The sequence below is a fragment of the Symphalangus syndactylus genome, chromosome 3 (assembly GCF_028878055.3).
Source record: "Symphalangus syndactylus isolate Jambi chromosome 3, NHGRI_mSymSyn1-v2.1_pri, whole genome shotgun sequence".
Classification (NCBI taxonomy): domain Eukaryota; kingdom Metazoa; phylum Chordata; class Mammalia; order Primates; family Hylobatidae; genus Symphalangus; species Symphalangus syndactylus.
In genome coordinates this window covers 13621858-13644941 of record NC_072425.2, presented here as the reverse complement: position 1 = coordinate 13644941, position 23084 = coordinate 13621858, and the positions used below count along the sequence as shown (strand labels likewise).

Genomic DNA, 23084 nt, shown 5'->3' with positions numbered 1-23084 from the left:
ACCTTCTAGCAGGCTCTTCTGAGGCCTTCAGGCTGCCATTTTTTAGGTTTACTGCCGCGGCTACCTCTACTCCTGTTAGTAGCTCCCAGAGTGCACCCTCGATGCCGCCATTCTCTTCTGCCTCCAAGCCAGCTGCTTCTGGACCGCTCAGCCACCCCACTCCTCTCTCAGCATCACCTAGTTCCGTGCCATTGAAGTCCTCAGTCTTGCCCTCACCATCAGGTATGATTTTAAACAGACAACTTTAGACCTCAGCCCTGCCTTCTCAGATTAACGGTTTTAAGTGTTAAGAGTTGTAGCTAACATAATTGGACAAGGTTATTTTTTCTTGCTTCCTGTATCGTACATTAATGATTAATGTGCTGTGATTTTCATACTCTGAATTGGGAGATTTGCTCTTGCTTAAATGCTGCCACGCTTCTCTCTGACACTTCTTATGGAGCTAAGTGTACTTAATGAGTCAAAAATGTCTTGCTCTTGGGCATTTATTTTCATGTGGAGCCTGCCCTCCATGAAGAGCAGTTACAGAACAGTTAAGAAGCACAGGCACAAGAATCGTTTGGCGGGGTGCAGTGGCTCACGCCTTTAATCCCAGCACTTTGGGAGGCCAAGGCATGTGGATCACCGGAGGTTAGGATTCGAGACCAGCCTGGCCAACATGGCAAAACCCCATCTCTACTAAAAATACAAAAATTAGCCAGGTGTGGCGGCGGGTGCCTGTAATCCCAGCTACTCGAGAGGCTGAGGCAGGAGAATCACTTGAACCTAGAAGGCAGAGATTGCAGGGAGTCAAGATCATGCCACTGCTGTCTAGCCTGGCGACAGCGAGACTCTGTCTCAAAAAAAAAAAAAAAATAGCACAGAAGAGAGAGTACCTGCAGTGACTATATTCATATTTTCGCAGTCAGTCATACTGTAAGCAGGAAGTTTTGTTTTGTTTTTTGAGACCCTCTCACTCTCTCACCCAAGCACATCACTGCAGCCTCTACCTCCTGGGCTGAAGTGATCTTCCCACCTTAGTCTCCCGAGTAGCTGGGACTACAAGCGTGTACCACCACCGTCGGCTAATTTTTAAATTTTTTTGTAGAGACAAGGTCTTACCATGTTGCTCAGGCTGGTCTCAAACTCGTGGGCTCAAGCAGTCCTCCTGCCTCAGCCTCCCAAAAGGCTAGGATTACAGGTTTGAGCCACCATACCTGGCTCCTAAAATTTTAATATATTTTTTTCATTATCTTAGAACAGAGGCTAACACAACTCACTCTTTAAAATAAATCATGAAAGTGGGGCCAGGGGCAATGTGTAACTTAATTTCTTAGATTTGGAGAAAGGACATTTGTGATAGGAGAAATAAAGGTAATAAATGCCATCTATTTTAACTGACTTCTTTTTCAAGCAGGACGATCTGCTCAGGGCAATCCAAGCCCAATGCCCTCAATGGTACAGAAATCACCCAGGATAACTCCTCCAGCGACAAAGCCAGGCTCTCCCCAGGTATGTTTAAATTCAGCTTGCAATGTTTGTGTTTATTAATTTACTGCCCCAAGCATACCTATGAATAAAATGAGTTTTCATGTTTTATAATTCAGACCTTGGACATAGTAATTGGGACTATGTGATAGTAAATACCAAAGTGCGAGGTTTGAATTCTCGTAAAAGACATTTAGCTATTTTAATTTTTATTTTTTTTTTATTTTTATTTTTTTTTTATTTTTTTATTTTTTTATTTTTTATTTTTTTTTTTTTTTGAGACGGAGTCTCGCTCTGTCGCCCAGGCTGGAGTGCAGTGGCGCAATCTCGGCTCACTGCAAGCTCCGCCTCCCGGGTTCACGCCATTCTCCTGCCTCAGCCTCTCCGAGTAGCTGGGACTACAGGCGCCCGCCACCACGCCCGGCTAATTTTTTCTATTTTTTAGTAGAGACGGGGTTTCACCATGGTCTCGATCTCCTGACCTCATGATCCGCCCGCCTCGGCCTCCCAAAGTGCTGGGATTACAAGCGTGAGCCACCGCGCCCGGCCTATTTTAATTTTTTATTCATGTATAATACACATAGAAAAAAGTACACATGATACATGTACAGCTCAGTGAATTGTCAACAACTGAACATACCTTGGTAACTAGCATCCAGATCAAGAAACAGAATTTTACGAGAACCTGGCTGGGCACAATGGCTCATGCCTGTAATCCCAGCACTTCGGGAGACCAAGGTGGGCGGGTCACCTAAGGCCAGTAGTTCAAGACCAGCCTGGTCTACATGGTGAAACCCCATCTCTACTAAAAACGCAAAAATTAGCCGGGCATGGTGGCACGCACTTGTAGTCCCAGCTCCTCGGGAGGCTGAGACATGAGAATCGCTTGAACCCGGGAGGTGGAGGCCAGAACCCCAGAGTTCTTTTTCACCTGTCCCTTTCTAGTCACTACTCTTGCCAAAGAGTAGCTGGTTTCTTGATTTCCAACAGCATAGATGAGGTTAGCCTGCCTGTACCTCCTATCAAGTGGATTTGTACGGTATGTATTTTTGTATCTGGCTGCTTTGTTCAACATTATGTTTGTGAGATTTATCCATGTCGTATGGAATTTATTGTGTGATTATATTACAAGTATTTGTTCCACTCTGATGGGCACTTGAGTAGTTTCCAGGTTTAAGCCATTGTATGTAGTACTGCTATGACCATTCCAGTTGACATCCTCAGTGAACACATATGCAAGTTTCTCTTGGGTGTATCCCTATGAGTGAGATTGCTGGGTCATAGAATCTGCATGTATTCCTCATTAGTAGATTCCCACCAAGAGTGTATGAGACTTCTGGCTGCTCCACATACTTGCCACTCTTGGTATTTTTCATCTTTTTTTGTATGGTTTTGTGGTTTTAATTTGTATTTCTCTAATGATTAGCAAGCTTTTTAAAAGATGATTATTGGCCATTTGAATATTTTCTTTTATGTTGTGTCTGTTCATGTCTTTATTCTGTTTTTCCGTTGGATTGTCTGGCTTTTTCCTTCTGATTTTTAAAAGTGAGTTCCTTGAATACACACACACACACGCACATACAGCGCAAACATGTTCTCACTGTGAATTGTCTATTCATTGTCTTTTTTGTTTCTTCGATGAATACACGTTCTTCATTTTAATATAATTAAGTGTATCAGTTTTTTATTTTATGATTAATGCTTTTCGTGTTTTAGAAATAATTTTCTATTTCAAAGTCAAAAAGATGTTTTTCTAAAAGCTTTATTATTTTATCTTTCATATTTAGATTTGTAGTCCATCATCTCAGTTTATTTTTATGGTGTAATGTAAAGAGAATTGTATGTCAGTTTCCCACGTGATTACTTGAGTGCCCTGAGAACAAGAATTATGTCTTTTCCTTTCTGTGTCCCCCTAACCAACCCTTCTCCTACCCTAACACACATCTGTACTAGGTACATAGTAAGTGCCCAGGTCACAGTTCACGCTTGTGGCATGATGCATGACATACAGTGTTTGTCAAATAAATGTTTGCTGTTAATGAATGCTGATGCAGTCTAAGACCTCTCTAGTGTTAATCGTTGTAAGTATCAAATAGTCTAAAGGGCATTTCAAATTATGGCATCTTTAAAGCAGAACTCTTGATTTCTGTCTCACCTAGAGGCTAGTCCTTTTCCAATGCTTAAGTAGCACTAACAAACCAGATGTTTGCACAAGCCCCAAGCCCCGAAGCATCCTAGATCCCTCTCTTCAACAGTACCTCTCCCCAGTCCAGGCTGGCAGGAGGTCTTGTCAGCTCCACCCTCTGCTGTGTCACATGTCATAAGCCCACAGCTCTGTCCCCCTGCTAGCATCCTGTGTCAAGCTGTTGCCACCTCTCACCTTGTTAACCTCTCGACTACTCTCTCTGCTATCCCTGCTCTACATAGCAGCAAGAGGGATCTTTTAAATCATAAAGGAGATTTAAACTCTCCTAAAACACCAGTAGTAGCTTTCCAACACGTTTAGAATAGAACCCAAACTCCTTGGTGTGACCTTATATGACCTACCCCGGCCTGCCTTCTTGACTCTACCCCTGCCCTCTCCAGTGCCTCCCCTGACTTCACAGAGCCCACATTTACTTTTTTTCTTTGCTAAGGTTTCTCCTGCCTTGAGACCTCTGCACTTGCCTTTCTTGCTGCCTGGCAGGTGCTTCCTGAAGATCCCATAGCTTGCTTTCTGCTTGCAGCCTCCATTCAGATGGCAGACCGCAGTGAGGGCTTTCTTGGCCATCTCATCTGAAGTAGTGCCCTCTTTTATTCTCTTTATGTTTTCCTGTTTGTTCTCCAACTGAAATTATCAGATGTGTTTATATTTTATTATTCAGCATGTCCCAGTAGGAGGTAAGTTCCATGAGAGTTGGGCCCTCATCTACTTGTTCACCTCTACCTGCACTGTCTAGAACATGCCTTACACAAAGTAGAGACCCTATAAATAAGAGTTCGTCACAATGAGTGAAACAATGACCATGTTACAGGAGTGCCACTCCCTGTGATAGGCACTGATATAATTGCTTGTAGAAGCTATGACTTGTAGTATAGGATTAGTTTTTAAACCTTTCGCCTTCCCTTTCAGGCAAAGTCACTTCAGCCTGGTGTTGCAGAAAAGCAGGGACATCAGTGGAAAGATTCAGATCCTGTAATGGCTGGAATTGGGGAGGAGGTAAATTTGTTTCCTGAGGATGTTTTTCTGGAAGTAGCTGACAGACTTGGATGGGTCAGAGTGCCAACCCCTATATGACTAGTTAGTTCATTCTAGCGCTGAAGCATGGCCCATCCCAGCAGTCTGAGCAGTTAGTAAGCACAGTAGCAGTGACATTACTGTTTGTCCTTCAGACTAAGTAGTTCCTCACTTGTGGCTTCTATAGATTGCACACTTTCAGAAGGAGTTGGAAGAGTTAAAAGCCCGAACTTCCAAAGCCTGTTTCCAAGTGGGCACTTCTGAGGAGATGAAGATGCTGCGAACAGAATCAGATGACTTGCATACCTTTCTTTTGGAGATCAAAGAGACCACAGAGGTTTGTGTTTATGAATACTTTTCCTGAGTTGAATTGCATTTAACAATTTTTTTTCTGCTAGTACTCCATGGGGATATGTACTTTATTTCTTCAAGGACCACCGATTTTTTTTAACGTGGCTGAGTAGCTTGCCTAGAATCCCTGAGTTCAAATCCTACCTTCAGCACTTAATAAATTATGTGACTTTGGGCAAGTTAACCTCGTTACTCTATTTTTCAATTTTCTCATCCATAAGATGGAGTAAGTTTCTACCCCTTTGACACATACTGTACACTCCATAAAATTTATTATAGTTGTTAATTTAGGTATATTTGAAATTTTACTATCTTAAATAGTGTTAGATTTTTTAAAAAGGATATTTTAGGACATATGCAGTATGAAAGTATTAAATGTTTGGTGTTAATAGTGTTAATTATTGTTACTGTTATTACTGCTTACTGTGTGCCAGGCACTGTGCCAAACATATCACTTGTATTATCTCACTGAATCTTCACAACTTTGCTGTGTCATACATACTGTCACCCTCTCTATTTTGCAAGTCAGGAAACTGAGGCTTAGGTAAATTTGTCAAAAGTCACCCACTTAGCAAGTGGTAGTGCCAGAATTCTGCTTCAGACTATCTGATTCCAGAGTTCGGGTCTTAAATAGTGTGTTTGGAAAGAGGAAAGTTCTTTAGAGTGTTAGCAGTAATTATCTTCACATAGTAGTATTAGAGCTACTGTCCATGCTTTTTGTATTTTCTGCATTTTCAATCATTAGAATGTATTTTTTTAATGGGGATGAAAAAAATATTAAAAAAAGAACATTAGTGTCTTTCTAAACAGTTAAATTCTTTTTTTACATGAGTTAAATATATTCAGACGTTCATTGTGTTCAGTGAGTGTTTGAGAAACACCACCTTCCTTGATCCAAACAGAAAGATTTGGACTTAACAACTTTTTGTATCAACACATTATTGTACTTTTTCTAGTCGCTTCATGGAGATATAAGTAGCCTGAAAACAACTTTACTTGAGGGCTTTGCTGGTGTTGAGGAAGCCAGAGAACAAAATGAAAGAAATCGTGACTCTGGTTATCTGCATTTGCTTTATAAAAGACCACTGGATCCCAAGAGTGAAGCTCAGCTTCAGGTAGGAGATCTATGTAAATCTATTTAAAAGATTTAAAAACAAACTCATGTAACAATTGCTACCTCTTTTTGCGTATAGATTTGAATGATGGCTCTTTTTGAAGTTGTTGATTTTCTGCTTATAATTTACCACATTTCCTGTAAACTTCCTTAATTGTGGCAAAGAAAACAGTACACTTCATATAATTATGTAATTTTTTTCACTTAAATAATAGATTTTTTTTTTAATACTTTTTTTCTTGAGACAGGGTCTTCTCACTCTGTTGCCCAGGCTAGTGTGTAATGGTGTGATCACAGCTCACTGCAGCCTTACCTCCTGGGCTTATGTGATCCTCCTGCCTCAGCCTCCTGAGTAGCCAGGACCACAGGCATGTGCCACCACACTTGGTTAATTTTTAATATTTTATTTGGAGAGACACGGTGTTACTATGCTGCCCAGCCCAGGCTGGTCTTGAACTCCTGGGGTCAAGCAGTCCTCCTGCCTTGGCCTCCCAAAGTGCTGGAATTACACGTGTGACTGGCCAAAATTCTTTATTAAACCTTAAGCTTAATAGAGAATACTCTGTTGAAACATGTAAGTTGAATTATAAATAATAATTATTAAAGTGGCAACTATTTCTTGAGTGCCATTTAATCTGCTAGGTGTTTCTTATGCATTATTTCTAGACTTCAAAGCCAGCTGCTCTGCAAGGTAAGAGTTACTGGTCCCTGTAGCCCATTATACAGGTAACTGGAAATTAAATTTCATAGGCTAAGTAGCTTGTCCAAAGTCATGTTGGCTAGGAAGCGGGGAACCAGAATTGAAACCTCCATTTGCCTGAGCTCTTTTCTGTATGCCACACTTAACTTTTCTCTTGAATTCTTTTTTTTTTTTTTTTTTTTTTGAGACTGAGTCTTGCACTGTCACCCGGGCTGAAGTGGCACCATCACAGCTCACTGCAGCCTCAACCTCCTGGGCTCAAGTGATCCTCCCACCTCAGCCTCCCACATAGTTGGGAGTACAGGTGTGTGCCACCACACCCAGCTGATTTTTAAATTTTTTGTAGGGATGGGGTCTCACTACATTATCCAGGCTGGTCTAGAACTCCTGAGCTCAAGTCACCCTCCCGTCTTTGTAATCCCAAAGTTCTGGGGTTACAGGTGTGAGCCACCATTCTTAATTATTCTTAATCTCTGCTTTTGCTAATGGGATTTTGCTTTCCATCTTTCAGCGTATACCGAATCATTGTGTCGCTGGCCTTAGTGTGGGGGTCCTCTTCTGCTATCTCACATTTGTCTGGAATTCCAGCGGGAAGGGTTCACTGGCATCTCTGGTCTTCCTCATGACATCTGTGGGGTTTGCAGGTGTGATGAATCGTTCTTGCCTCAGAATTTGAGGCCTCAAACTTTATTGTTCCCCAGTGTTTCTGTCCCACACCTGGTCAACTTACTGAAAATTTAAAAAAAAAAAATGGTTCCTTCTTCAAGAAAGATTGCAGAGCCCTTGCTGTGATCTGCAGCCCTCTGGTATTCCTGATGCGTCCTCCTTCCACTGTGGATATTACTTCAGCAAGAGAGTGCTGCCTGCCTACTGCTCATCAAATTACAGGCATCCGCTCTGCATCCGAGCTACGTGTTGTTCCTATGTGCCTTTCCACCTCTTTCTCTATTGACAAACTAAGAGGAAAGCATACAGCTTTAGGGGGACACTTATTCAGGAGGGAATAATTTTCTTTTTTCATGGTGCTAAGTAGATAATACTAGTTAGCATGTATTGAGTGTTTACTATGGACAATGCACAGATGATGAAACCAAGATAACTGAAACTACCCAGGTTTTACCACTAATAAACCTTGAAACCTTGAACCTGGGCAGTCTGACTCAAGAGCCTGTGCTCATACTCAAGAGTCTGGTTTACAGTTCATGCAGGTTTACAATTCACTCAGGTTTACAATTCCTGCAGTTGGGTAAGTGACAGAGAGAAAGACAAACATGTAAATGTAGTGTGGGATATGTTGCTATGGGACCACAGGTGAGGGAGCAGCTGAGCCAGAGAAAAGAAGTATTTGTGATAGGCTTTAAAAGAAGAATTGTTTTTGGCTGGTGGGCACAATTGGGAGGGCATTCCAAAGAAACAGCAGCAGCTAACGCAGAGGTGTGGTTGTATCTGAAGTGATCAAAGGAAAGAGCCTCCTGTGATCATCCAGTATTGAGTTGAAAGTTACATTTGCTACTAAGGTTACTTCTACTTCTCTTGAATCAGCTTGGCTCTTTTAAAATTACATTTTCTCTTTTTCAGATAGGACATAGACCCTTATCCACAAATTAATTTTTTTTTTAATTTTTAAAAATTTCAATAGTTTTTGGGGAACAAGTGGTGTTTGGTTACATGGATAAGTTCTTTAGTGGCGATTTCTGAGATTTTGGTGCACCGATCACCCAAGCAGTGTACACTGTACCCCAATGTGTAGTATTTTAGCTCTTACCGCCCTCTCTCCCTTCCCCCCAAGTCTCCAGAGTCCATTGTATCATTCTATCTATTTATTTATTTATTTATTTATTTATTCAGAGACAGTCTCACTCTGTCACCCAGGCTGGAGTGCAGTGGCGTGATCTTGGCTCACTGCATCCTCTTTCACCGTGTTGGCCAGGCTGGTCTTGAACTCCTGACTTCAAGTGATCTGCCCATCTTGGTCTCCCAAAGTGCTAGGATTACAGGCGTGAGCCACCACGCCTGTTCCGTTGTATCATTCTTATCCCTTTGCATCCTCATAGTTTAGTTCCTGCTCATTAATGAGAACAAATGGTGTTTGGTTTTCAATTCCTGAATTACTTCACTTAGAATAATGGTCTCCAGCTCCACCCAGGTTGCTGCAAATGCCATTATTTCATTCCTTTTTATGGCTGAGTAGTAGTAGTGTGTGTGTGTGTGTGTGTGTATGTGTGTGTGTGTGTCACATTTTCTTTATCCACTCATTGATTGATGGGCATTTGGGCTGGTTCCATATTTTTGCAATTGCGAATTGTGCTGCTGTAAACATGCGTGTGCAAGTGTCTTTCATGTAATAACTTCTTTTCCTCTGGGTGGATACTCAGCAGTAGGATTGCTGGATCAAATGGTAGATACTTTTAATTCTTTAAGAAATCTCCATATTGTTTTCTGTAGCAGTTGTACTAGTTTACATGCCCAACAGCAGTGTAAAAGTGTTCCCTTTTCACCACATCCACACCAATGTCTATTATTTTTTGATTTTTTAATTATGGCCATTCTTGCAGAAGTAAGATGGTATTGCATTGTGGTTTTGATTTGCATTTGCCTGATAATTAGTGATGTTAAGCATTTTTTTGGATGTTTGTCAACCATTTGTATATCTTTTAAGAATTGTCTGTTCATGTCCTTAGCCTACTTGTTGATGGGATTGTTTGTTTTGTTCTTGCTGCTGGGTTTGAGTTCCGTATAGATTGTGGATATTAGTCTGTTGTCAGATGCATAGTTTGTGAAAATTTTCTCCCACTCTGTGAGTTGTCTGTTTACTCTGCTGATTATTTCTTTTGCTGTGCAGGAGCTTAATTAAGTCCCATCTATTTACCTTTTTGTTGCATTCGCTTTTGGATTCTTGGTCATGAACTCCTTACCTAAGTCAATGTCTGTAACAGTTTTTCTGATGTTATCTTCTAGAATTTTTATGGTTTCAAGTCTTAGATTTAAGTCTTCGATCCATCTTGAGTTGATTTTTGTATAAGATGAGAGATGAGGATCCAGTTTCATTCTTTTACATGTGGCTTGCCAATTATCCCAGCACTATTTGTTGAATAGGGTGTCCTTCCCCCACTTTATGTTTTTTGTTTGCTTTGTTGAAGATCAGTTGGCTCTAATAATTTGGCTTTATTTCTGGGTTCTGTATTCTTTTCCATTGGTCTGTCTGCCTATTTTTGTACCTGTACCATGGTGTTTTGGTGACCATAGCCTTGTAGTATAGTTTGAAGTCAGATAATGTGATACCTCCAGATTTGTTCTTTTTGCTTATTCTTGCTTTGACTGTGTGGGCTCTTTTTAGTTTTATATGAATTTTAGAATTGTTTTTTCTAGTTCTGTGAAGAATAGTGATGGTATTTTGATGAGAATTGCATTGAATTTGTAAATTGTTTTTGACAGTATGGTCATTTTCACAATATTGATTCTACCCATCCATGAGCATGGGATGTATTTTTCTTTCTTTCTTTCTTTCTTTCTTTCTTTCTTTCTTTCTTTCTTTCTTTCTTTCTTTCTTTCTTTTTTTTTTGAGACGGAGTCTTGCTCTGTCACCCGGTCTGGAGTGCAGTGGCGCGATCTCGGCTCACTGCAAGCTCTGCCTCCCGGGTTCACGCCATTCTCCTGCCTCAGCCTCCTGAGCAGCTGGGACTACAGGCGCCCGCCACCACGCGTGGCTAATTTTTTGTATTTGTAGTAGAGATGGGGTTTCACTGTGTTAGCCAGGATGGTCTCGATCTCCTGACATCATGACCCGCCTGCCTCGGCCTCCCAAAGTGCTGGGATTACAGGCGTGAGCCACTGCGCCCGGCTGAGCATGGGATGTATTTCTATTTGTTTGTGTCGTTTCCGTTTGTGTCGTCTATGATTTCTTTCAGTAATGTTTTGTAGTTTTCCTTGTAGAGGTCTTTTGCCTCCTTGGTTAGGTATATTCCTAAATTTTTTTTTTTTTTTTTTGCTGCTATTGTAAAAGGGGTTGTTTATTTGATTCTCAGCTTGGTTGCTGTTGGTGTATAGCAGTGCTACTGATTTGTGTACATGAAAGTTTACTGAATTCGTTTATCAGATCTAGGACCTTTCTGGATGAGTCTTAAGGGTTTTTTAGGTACATGATCATAACATCGGCAAACAGCGACAGTTTGATTTTCTCTTTACCAGTTTGGACACGCTTTATTTTTTCTCTTGTCTGATTGTGCCGGCTACACAAATAATTTTTTGAAAATACATTTAAACATAGTAAGATCTCTCTACAGATATAAACTGCTTTTCCTAGTATATAGCACATTATCTCCATTTGTAGACATACTTAATCGAATGCCTCAGTTTTATTTTATTTTTTATTTTTTATTATTTTTATTTTTTATTTATTTATTTTATTTATTGCTATGTAGCCCAGGAGTGCAAAGGCTATTCACAGGCATGATTATGGTGCACAAAAGCCTCGAATTCCTGGGCCCAGGTGATCCTCGTAACTCATCCTCCTGAGTAGCTGAGTCTACAAGTGTACCCCACCACGTCTAGCTCTGTTTTTTGTTTGTTTGTTTTTTTAATTTTAGACAGGGTCTTTCTCTATTGCTTGGGCCAGAGTGTGTGGTGCGGTGGCACGATCCTAGCTCACTGCAGCCTTGAACTCGGGCTCAAGTGATCCTCCTGCTTCAACCTCCTAAGTAGCTAGGACTACAGGCACACACTACCATGCCTGGCTAATTTTAAAAATTTTTGTAGAGATAGGGCCTTGCTGTGTTGCCCAGGCAGTTCTCGAACACCTGGGCCCTAGCACTGCTACTGATTTGGCCTCCCAAAGTGCTGAGATTACAGGTGTGAGCCACTGTGTCTGGCCTTTTTTTTTTTTTTTTTGAGACAGAGTCTCACTCTGTTGCCCAGGCTGGAGTGCAATGGTGCGATCTCAGCTCACTGCAACCTCCGCCTCCTGGGTTCATGCAGTTCTCCTGCCTCAGCCACCTGAGTAGCTGGGATTACAGGCGTGCACCACCACTCCCAGTTAATTTTTGTTTTTTGTTTTTTTGTGTTTTGTTTTGGAGACAAGGTCTCACTCTTTCACCCAGGTTGGAGTGCAGTGGCATGATCTCGGCTCACTGCGACCTCCACCTCCCAGGTTCAAGAGATTCTCCTGCCTCAGCCTCTGGAGCAGCTGGGATTACAGGCGCGTGCCACCACACCTGGGTAATTCTTGTATTTTTAGGAGAGATGGGGTTTCACCATGTTGACCAGGCTGGTTTCAAACTCCTGGCCTCAAGTGATCCACCTGCCTTGGCCTCCCAAAGTACTGGGATTACAGGTATGAACCACTGCCCCCACTCTAATTTTTGTATTTTTAGTACAGATGGGGTTTCACCCTGTTGGCCAGGCTGGTCTCGAGCTCCTGACCTCAAGTAATCCACCTGTCCTGGCCTCCCAAAGTGCTGGGATTACATGCATGAGCCACCATGCCTGGCCTGTTTTTTTGTTTAGAGACAGAGTCTTGCTCAGTTGCCCAGGCTGGAGTGCAGTGGCGTGATCTCCCTCCCAAGTACCTGGGATTATAGGTGTGCATCACCATACCCAGCTAATTTTTGTATTTTTAATCAAGGCGGGATTTCACCATGTTGGCCAGGCTGGTCTGTGGAACTCCTGACCTCAAGTGATCTGCCCACGTCGGCTTCCCAAAGGGCTGAGATTACAGGTGTGAGCCACAGCGCCCAGCCACCTGGCCTGTTTTTAATTTTTGAGAATCAAGTTGCATAGCCATGAAGGTTAACAGGCGCCCAAAATTTAAATAAAATTATTGCAGGCCTATAATAAGTTAAATAGCTGAAATTTTAAATAATGACAGATTCAGTTTTTAGTGCTGATAGTGTTCTTTGCTTTTGCAAACAAATAAGTATTTCTCAAATGGGAAGATGACTTATATGTTCTATGCTGTGAATAGATAGGTTTAGAATTATTTTCAGCACTGTTTTGTCTCCATTACAGTTAATTTTATGGGTGGGAGAGCAAAATCTAAATGGATGCACTGTCTGAGTACCAGAATGGAATGGAAAATTCTCAGACCATGGAACTGAGAAATGAGAATTAAGCAAGAACATTTGTTCCCTGGGGGCCTAGGCAGACACACCCATTCTGTTTCCTTTTTCATTGTACCACCTCTCTGCCACCTTTGCCTCCTGGGTTCAAGTGATTCTCCTGCCTCAGCCTCCTGAGTAGCTGGGATTACAGGCACCTGCCACCCTGCCTGGCTAATTTTTGTGTTTTTAGTAGAGATGGGGTTTCACCATGTTGGCCAGGCTGATCTTGAACTCCTGACCTCAAGTGATCTGCTTGCCTCAGCCTCCCAAAGTAAGGAGCCACCACGCCTGGCCGATTTTGTTTTTCATTTTAATTATAAAGTTTTTTTATGTAACTTTTTTATTTGTATACATTATTAGAGATAGAGTCTCGCTATGTTGCCCAGGCAGATCTTTAACTCCTGGCTTCAAGCAGTCCTCCTGCCTTGGCCTCCCAGAGTGTTGGGATTATAGGCCTGAGCCACTGCACCCGGCCTCATTTTAATTATATAGTTTTAATAATCATATTAAAACCTATTCTGTTTTCCTTGTTCATTATGGTTCTTAATATAGAAGTATTTTAGAATTCTTTTGACTGTTTTGATACGTCTTCCCCCAAACTATCAGAAAAATGAGTCATTTGCCTTTTAATTTTTTTCTTATAGGAAATTCGGCGCCTTCATCAGTATGTGAAATTTGCTGTCCAAGATGTGAATGATGTTCTAGACTTGGAGTGGGATCGGCATCTGGAACAAAAGAAAAAACAAAGGTGAATGAGATCTCTCATCTGCAATGTGTTGGAATAGATATTGCTATTGCCATTTCAAAAAGGTGATTTAGGAACATGAAAATCCCCGGCCGAGCGCGGTGACTCACACCTGTAATCCCAGCACTTTGAGAGGCCAAGGCGGTGGATCACCTGAGATCGGGAGTTCGAAACCAGCCTGACCAACATGGAGAAACCCTGTCTCTACCAAAAATACAAAATTAGCCAGGCATGGTGGCACATGCCTGTAATCCCAGCCACTACAGAGACTGAGGCAGGAGAATCGCTTGAACCCGGGAGGTGGAGGTTGCAGTGAGCTGAGATCGTGTGCCACTGCACTCCAGCCTGGGCAACAAGAGCGAAACTCCCATCTCAAAAAAAAAAAACAAGAAAAGAAAAAGAAAATCTCTACAAAATGTTCATTCTTTTTAACAGTCATTCTACTTGAAATATTTTTCTACAGAAACAACAAATGATGCTCAGTAATTTACATAAAATAATTCATATTGCAGTATAATTTATGATAGTGAAAAATTGGATTCAACCTAATTATCTAAAGGTACAGGAGTGGCTAAATAAATATGGTCCCTTTTTTTCTTAACTACAGAATACCCTGTAACCATTGACTAGTGTGTTCTCCAGTAAATTATGTAATATATTGAATACATAGTCTGTGTTCTACAAAATGTATGAATATATAACTATTTTGCTATAATTATTAGATGTAATATAAAAATTTAATAAGTAAAAAGACAAGCATATTGGCTAATAAGAATGTGGAGGTACAAAAGTAAATAGATGTAACAAAATATTCCTAGTTAAATATCTGCAAAACGGGATTAAGGAGAATTTTCCATAATACTCTTCTGTATATTTCAAATTTTCTTTTTGAGAAAACATTTGTAATTAGTGTGGATAATTAAAAAGATGAGAGAAATGACGGCAAAGTAATGGGAAAACCTTTTATCATAGTTTTTTATCCCTAGATATTTGGTTTTAAGCCACATATTTTCCACAAGGAGTAGAATGCCGTGCACCATGAGAGCATGAAGTGCCCATTAGAAATTTGAAAAACGAATCAGCCATGAAATGTTAAGATTTCTGAAACACCTACACTTGATTAATAGATTAGCTAGCCCTGTGTGAAAACAAACCAGAAATGGTCTGTTTGATGTACTTTTCAGTGGGACAACCTGGGTGTGGTATCAGGGACAGGACTATAATATGCTTATAATTTAGTAAGCAGAATTCAATAAATTACATTGTGTTATGTGGAGAAAGGCTAAAAATCCCAACTGGAGGACCCTCAGCTTGCAGCATAGATAGGTATAGGGAGATAGAAATGAGAAGCTCTCCTCCCCCACTATATAAGGGGAGGATTCTGTGGCCTGTGGACTGGGGCACTTGTCTCCATGGGCAGTGGGGCCCCATTAGAGAACCAGCTCACACACCTGGTTCTGATTCATGTTTAACCATATGGTTTGCCTTCCCACAAGGGAAACAATGGTCTAACCTGACAGTGGGTACATTCTGCTCTGCTCAATGGTTGTATTTCTTTTTGGTAATTAACAATTAGCCTTGTAAGAAAGTGCATGATGCTTAAAGAGAAGCCAAGCTTTTTTTTTTCCTTTGTAACAGTTCTGTGGATTTACTACTTATGCTTTTCTGAGTTCTCTTTCTGCAGAGTTCAAATTCTTAAATCTGTACGATTTTCTATTTTGATAGCACTTCTCTGTTTTAGGGCCATCCCTGAATATTACCTTGTACCCTATTGAAATGCCTTTTTTTTTTTTTTTTGAGACTGAGTCTCGCTGTGTCATCCATACTGGAGTGCAATGGCACGATCTCAGCTCACTGCAACCTCCGCCTCTGGGGTTCAAGCAATTCTCCTGCCTCAGCCTCGAGTAGCTGGGATTACAGGTGTGTGCCACCACACCCGGCTAATTTTTGTATTTTTAGTAGAGATGGGGTTTTTTAGTAGAGATGGGTATTTTTAGTAGAGATGTTGGTTAGGCTGGTCTCCAACTCCTGACCTCATGATCCACCCACCTCGCCCTCCCAAAGTGCTGGGATTACAGGTGTGAGCCACTGCGCCTGGCCTGAAATGCCTTTTAAAAATTATATGTTGAACTACCTTGTTACCAGAGACAGTCATTCAGTCAGCCCTGAACTCAAAGAGAAAATGGGAAAAAAGGAAATAAATCCAGAGGTTTCTGTTTAGCAAGCATTTTTCATTCCGTGATTTGTGTTAAGAGGCAAAATATACAGAGTCACTTGTTGCTTAACGTGGGTTCTGAGAAGTTCATTGTTAGGCGATTTTGTCATTGTATGATCATCATAGAATGTACTTATACTATGTGTACTTATTACCTAGATGACATCGCCTATTACACACCTAGGCGCTTATGGTGTATAGCCTGTTGCTCCTAGACTACAGTACCATACAGCAAGCTTGTCCAACCCATGGCCTGCAGGCTTCATGTGGCCCAGGACAGCTTTGAATACAACCCAACACAAATTCGTAAACTTTCTTAAAACATTCTGAGATTTTTTGTGATTTTTTTTTTTTAAGCTTATCAGCCAGCATTAGTATATTTTATGTGTGGCCCAAGACAATTCTTCCTCCAGTGTGGCCCAGGGAAGCAAAAGGTTAGACACCCCTGCTGTATAGCATGGTTTTGTACTGACTACTATAGACAATTGTAACACAAATCACTAGGCAATAGGAATTCAGCTCTACTATAATCTTATAGGATCATCATTGTATATACAGCCATCATTGACCAAAATGTCGTTATGTGGCACATGACTGTATTGACATACCATAGCAAAGAAAATTTGGTTTATAACTGATGTGGGATTATTCCTTTTGTTTTTATTTGTATGGTTTTTCCTATTCCCTCTGCAAATTAATGCAGTCAGAAAAAAATTTCAAAGCTACTTAAAGATTTCTACTGAAAAAGCAGAAGCAAATAGACCTGTCCCCCTCTACAGTCAGATCTACTTCCCAGAGGCAGCTACTGTTGTCTCTGTCTTGTTTTAGTTCTTTTGGGCAGGTTACCTCCCTGATGCTAAATTATGCTGTCCCACTATTTCTTGACAATAGTCTGAAGAATTAACTGACTCCCATAGACTTCCAGTGAACCTGTTTTTTTTTTTAATTGAATATAATTTACATTCAGAAAAACATAACTTCTAAGTAGAAAGCTGACTGGCTTTTCCCCTGTTCCTGACTCACACCTCACTCCTGCCCTTTTCTTCCCAGGGCCTCTCAGGTTTCACCTAATGTATGCTGTCCTTTGCTACAGGACTGGCCTGCCTGTTTCCAGCTGTTTTCTCCACATTCCATTTTATCTGCATTAGGCTTTCATCTCCTTTTTATTTTCTAGTAATTTCTTAATGGTTCTTGTCCAGTGCTGGTTCTCCATTTTATCATTTTCACTTCTACCATTGTAGTCTTGTTTTTTTACTGGGAGATTCCTTTACTTGAACCATTCATGTTTAATTCTTTTCTCATTGTTGTCAACAGGCACCTGCTTGTGCCAGAGCGAGAGACACTGTTTAACACCCTAGCCAACAACCGGGAAATCATCAACCAACAGAGGAAGAGGCTGAATCACCTGGTGGACAGTCTTCAGCAGCTCCGCCTTTACAACCAGACTTCCCCGTGGAGCCTGCCCTCGGCTGTTCCTTCCCAGAGCAGCATTCACAGGTGTGGAGAGGACTTGCACTCAATAAATATGGGTGAATGAATGCATGAACATTTAGGAAGTCTTAGAGTGGTTCAGATATGGGTTTGCAAGTGACTCTGTCTCTCACCTGTGTGATCCTGGTCAGGGTCCCACCCTCTCTGATCGTTTGTTTCTTTGCCTAAAAAATGGGGATGACAATACCTGCTTCGTGGGATTGTTGGAGAGTTAAATTAAGTCTGTAAAGTATTACACTGATGAAATGGGTGCTGATTCTATCACAGCAAGTGATACACCATAGTAACAGTGTCTTGGTTTGATTGAAAATCAACTGATAGGATTAAGTTGACTGACTTGTTTCTGAAGCCCAGATTTGCCATTCTGCTTGAATGTGGGGACTTTCAGACCCTGGCAGGTTGACAGTTTGCCTTGAGTTTACCAAAATGGTTTTGTGTTTATGCTTTTAGGCCAAATGTATAAATTTTAATGACTTTTTCTACTGAGGCACCATCATGTTGTGTTTGAGGTGGAGATGGTATATAATATGATTGTGGTCTCACTTCTTTTAGATTAATTCCATCAGTTGGTCCGATGGCATGTTTATATATTGGGGATATTCTCATGTCTTGCATTTATATTTAGGAGGATAGTGTACCCCCGACAGCCTCAGATCTTTCAGCTCCTAGTTGGTTTGTATGTAACACTGTCCTGTTTCAGTTTTGACAGTGACCTTGAAAGCCTGCGCAATGCTTTGTTGAAAACCACCATAGAATCTCACACCAAATCCTTGCCCAAAGTACCAGGTAATTGCATCCTTCCCAGTCTTTTAACTCCCTTTGTTCTCTTCCAACTACTGATATCTTAAAAACTGAGTCTTAATCATTTATGGGTTTATGGATTTCTTGCAGCCAAACTGTCCCCCATGAAACAGGCACAACTGAGAAACTTCTTGGCCAAGAGGAAGACCCCACCAGTGAGATCCACTGCTCCAGGTAAAGAGAACTAGTAACTGGGCCTGTACGTAGTGATAGGGTACGGTGGTGTGTGTGTGTGTGTGTGTGTGTGCGCACATGCACGTGTGCGTATGTGAGCTAGGGTGCTGTGTATGTGTGTGTAAGTGTGTGTGTGTTGGTTCTTAATAGGGGATAGAGAAAATGTCCCCAGAATCTGTTGTTAATCTGAATAGTGGAATAAGAAGCAGCTTATATATACTTGATGAAGCAGCAAGGTAGTCGTTTTGGCTTTTACACTGTTTTCTGCAGTCCTCAAGTTTTATGGCACTGATTCACAAGGGTTTGAGATAGGCTGAGCTGGATCCTAGCCTCTGCTTTAGCCAGAGAAGGTTTACTTTTCTGATTCGTGTTGGGTTTTGAGTAAGTTTGCATCTGGGAAAAAGGCTTTTTAAAAGATAAATAAATAATAGAAAAAAATAAAAGACGGAGTCTCTCCATGTTGCCCAGGCTGTTCTCAAACTCCTGGGTTCAAGTTATCCTCCTGCCTCAGCCTCCCAGAGTGCTGGGATTACAGGTATGAGCCACTGTGCCTTGCCGAAAAAGCCTTCTTTTATGAAAAAAGAAGAAAAAAATAAGATTAAGCAATGTTGACTAAAAGTACTTTCTTAAAAATATTTGATTAAAGAAGCTGGCCGGGCGTGGTGGCTCACACTTGTAATCCCAGCACTTTGGGAGGCCGAGGCGGGCGGATCACGAGGTCAGGAGATCGAGACCACAGTGAAACCCCATCTCTACTAAAAGTACAAAAAAATTAGCCGGGTGTGGTGGCGGGCGCCTGTAGTCCCAGCTACTCGGAGAGGCTGAGGCAGGAGAATGGTGTGAACCCGGGAAGCGGAGCTTGCAGCGAGCCGAGATCGCGCCACTGCACTCCAGCCTGGGTGAGAGAGCGAGACTCCGTCTCAAAAAAAAAAAAAAAAAAAAAAAAGAAGCCATAAATTTTTTTCCCATTACATTATCTAGATAATAACTTCAATTTAAAGAAAAATTTGTGACAAACAATTTTAGGCATAACTGCTTTGTTTTAGTATCCATATCCAAATTTTTCTTTGAGATTCTGTTTTCAGTTAAAATTTTTTTATGCCAATAACAAATGCTTTTGGTAATCAGAATAACTGAAAGAAATTTAATCTTAACTGATTGATTTTTCTGTACTCACATAGAGCTAAATTAGATAAATAATAGTCACAGACAAGTTAATTTTCAAATAATTTTTTTTACCTAAAGAATACATTCTCTTGGTAGGTAATTGGGAAAAATATGGAAAGTATAAAGGAGAAAAAAAATATTAGCTGAGTGCAATCGGGTGGCTGAGGCAGGAGGGTTGCTTGAGCCTGCAGTTGCAGTGAGCTATGGTCATGCCACTGCACTCTAGCCTGAGCAACAGAATCTCTAAAAAAAATTAAAAAGTTAAAAAATTACTCTCTCTCAACCCAGATATGGCCTCACTTAGTTATTTTGGTTTAGTTCCAAACTTTTTTCTTTGTATATGTAAATCTGATTTATTTTAAAATGAAATTGAGATTATAACAGTTTTGTGTCTTAATGTTTTTCTAATTTAAAATTCATGAGCCCTATTAAAAAAAAAAGAAAAAGGAAATAAATGCTGTTGGTGAAGATATGGAAAAAATGGAACCTTTGTGCACTATTGGTGGGAATGTGAAATGGTAAAGCCACTGTAGAAAACAGTTTGGTGGTTCCTCAAAAAATTAAAAATGTAATTACTGGATGATCCAGCAATTTCGCTTCTGGGTGTATACCCCAAATAATTGAAAATAAAGTTTCAAAGAGATACTTTTGTATCCATGCTCATGACAGCATTATTGGTAATAGCCAAGAGGTGGAAACAATGTATCTGTTAATGAATGAACGGATAAACAAAATGTCTGTCTATACAATGGAATATTATTCAGTTTTTAAAAAGGAATTTTTGACACATGTTACAATATAAGTGAACCTTGAGGACATTGTGCTAAGTGTCCTCAAATAGACAAATACTATGTAATTCCACTTATGTGAAGTATCTAGAGACATCAAATTCATAGAGATGGAAGCAAGAATAGGGGTTGCCTGAAGGACTGAGGTGGGGGATCATGGGGAATTATTATTTAATGGGTATAGAGTTTCAGTTTTGCACAGGGAAAATAGCTCTGGAGGTGGATGGTGGTGATGATTACACAACAATGTGAATGTACTTAATACCAATGAACTGAGCACTTTAAAACACTTGCGATCGTAAATTTTATGTTACATTTTACCAAATTTTAAAAATTGGAAAAAAATTTAAACTTAAAATCTTAACCTTTTCCTCTGCCTTCTGTGTTTAAATGTTCTTTGAACACATGCCTTATAAAGACAGCACAATATTTCCTTGTATTAGAAGGCCATAATGCCTGTTGCTAATCTTGTTGCCAAAATTTTCTCAGAATGTCTTTGTTCACAAATCTTTAACCCACATCAGATTATATATTTAGATAGAGTCCTTACAAGTGAGATTTATGTAATTTACTTATTCATTCATTCAATAAATATGATTGCCTAGTTTGTTCCAATCAGTGGTAAATGAGAGAAACATGGTCTCAGCCCCATGAAGCCTTTCATTTAAGAGGAGGAATTCAGACATTAAGCAGATAACTGCACATGATACTCATTTAATATTAGTGTGCATGCTGGGAAGAATAACTCAGCATGTAAACACTTTGAATTTTTAAAATTTGTGAAAAACAACACACATTAAGTGCACAAAACAAAAATGTATATCCCTGTAGCCTCTACCCAGGTCAAGAAACAGAATATTGCCGTTTTTTAGAAGCCCTCTTGCATACCCCAGTTTTCCTTCCTTCCCTAAGGCACAATTATATGGGCTTATGTGAGAGTTTTGCCTTTGCCTTTTTTTTTCTTATTTGACGTTTTTTGTTATTTTTAATTTATTATTTTGGAAAAATTGAAACTTCCAATTGCGAGTACAGTAAGCACCCACTTACCCCTCACCCATATGTTGACTACTGTTTGCCACAATTGTTGCTGAACTATCTGAGAATAAGTTGAAGACAACACCCCTTATTCCTAAATATTTCAGCATGTGTCCTCCAAGAACAAAGGTGCTCTCTTACACACCATAATACAGTTTGCAGGTGCAGGAAATTTAACATATACAGTTATCTCGTACACAGTTGATACTCAAATTTTGCCAGCTGTCCCACTTACCCCTACACGTTGGTTGGATCTAGGATCCAGTCCAGGATTCTGCATTGCATAAGTTGTCATTCTCTTTAGTCTCCTTTTCTTTGTTTTCCTTCAGAGCTTTACTATGTAAGCATACCTCCCAAAACACTATAATTTGGTTTTGCTTGTTTTTGCATACCACATGAATCCATTCACTTAGTCTCTGAACGGGCTTCTCTTGTTCCACATCAGGCTTGTAAGATCCATCCATGTTGTTGCCTCTAGCTGTTACTTTAGTTGCTCTATATAGGATTCTGTTGTATGAATATGCTGTATTTGTTTATTCATTTTCCTGTTGGACATGTGCTGCTTTCAGTTTATAGCTATTATAGAAAAGGTTCTGAATATTCCCGTGTGTGTCTCTCAGAGCACATGTGTACTCTTCATTTGGTTACATAGCTAGGAGTGGCATTGTTGGCTCATAGTCTGTCCATATGCTCAGCTTTCATAGATTCTGCCAGGCGGTTTTACTAAGTGGTTGTATTTTATCATCAGTATATGAGTGTTACAGTTGTTCCACATCTTTGCCAAACTTGATATTGTCAGTCTTTTTTCTTTTAACTATTCTGGTAGGACTCTTGTAAAATGTTTTAACCGTTTGGATATCTTCTTTTGTGGAGTACCGAATTAAATCTTTTGCCCATTGATTTATTATTGAATACTGTCTTATTGATTTGTAAATGTTTTTATAAATTTTGGAGACCAGCATTTGTTGTTTTTGTGAGTTTTAGATACTCATTTTGCCTTTTTGTCCTCTTAATTATGTCTTGGTGAACAGAAGTTCGTTTTTGTTTTTGTTTTTAGAAACAGCCTCTTGCTCTGTTGCCCAGGCTGGAGTGTAGTGGTGCAGTCATAGCTCTCTGCAGCCCCAACCTCCCTGGCTGAAGCAATCCTCCTGCCTCAGCCTCCTGAGTAGCTGGGACTATAAGCACAGGCCAGGCCACCATGCCCAGCTAATTTTTTTAGTTTTTATAGAGACATGGTCTTGCTGTATTGCTCAGGCTGATCTTGAACTCCTGGCCTTACGTGAGCTTCCTGCCTCAGTTTCCCAAAGCGCTGGGATTACAGGTGTGAGCAACTGTGCCCAGCCTGGTGAGCAGAAGTTCTTAATTATAAAATAGTGAGATTTATCAGCCTTTTCTTTTATAGTTAGTACTTTTTGTGTTCTGTTTAAGAAGTCCTCTATCTCTAGGTAATGAAAGTAGGTATGTACCTTTATTATCTTCCAGAAACATTAAAGTTTGCCTTCCACAATTGGATCAACTTTATTGAGGTATAATTTACATATAAAACTCACCTGCTGGTAGCTGGATGCTTTTTACTAAGTTTACAGAATTGTATACACATCACCACATTTCAGTTCTAGAACATTTCCATCACTTAAAAAGTTTCCCCATGCTTGTTTGCAGTAAATTCTTGTTCTACCCAAGCAACCACTGATCTGCTTTCTTTCTTCTTGGATCTGCCTTTT

General features: G+C 40.3%; 1 protein-coding gene across 11 annotated transcripts in view; it reads left to right on the top strand.

The window, feature by feature from the left end:
• NUP214 (nucleoporin 214) overlaps positions 1-23084 on the top strand; it is a 109275-nt gene that overhangs the window by 21550 nt on the left and 64641 nt on the right. For 3 of the 11 annotated variants that reach the window (XM_063635757.1, XM_063635760.1, XM_055270638.2), the window contains exons 13-21: positions 47-222; positions 1397-1491; positions 4580-4666; positions 4872-5021; positions 5992-6150; positions 13589-13692; positions 17219-17401; positions 18096-18181; positions 18287-18370. In XM_063635757.1, the coding sequence (XP_063491827.1) occupies positions 47-222; positions 1397-1491; positions 4580-4666; positions 4872-5021; positions 5992-6150; positions 13589-13692; positions 17219-17401; positions 18096-18181; positions 18287-18370 (1124 nt within the window). Of the gene's footprint in view, positions 1-46; positions 223-1393; positions 1492-4579; positions 4667-4871; positions 5022-5991; positions 6151-13588; positions 13693-17218; positions 17402-18095; positions 18182-18286; positions 18371-23084 lie in introns of all 11 variants that reach the window. The other 8 variants (XM_063635756.1, XM_055270637.2, XM_063635758.1 and 5 more) reach the window with 5 other exon arrangements.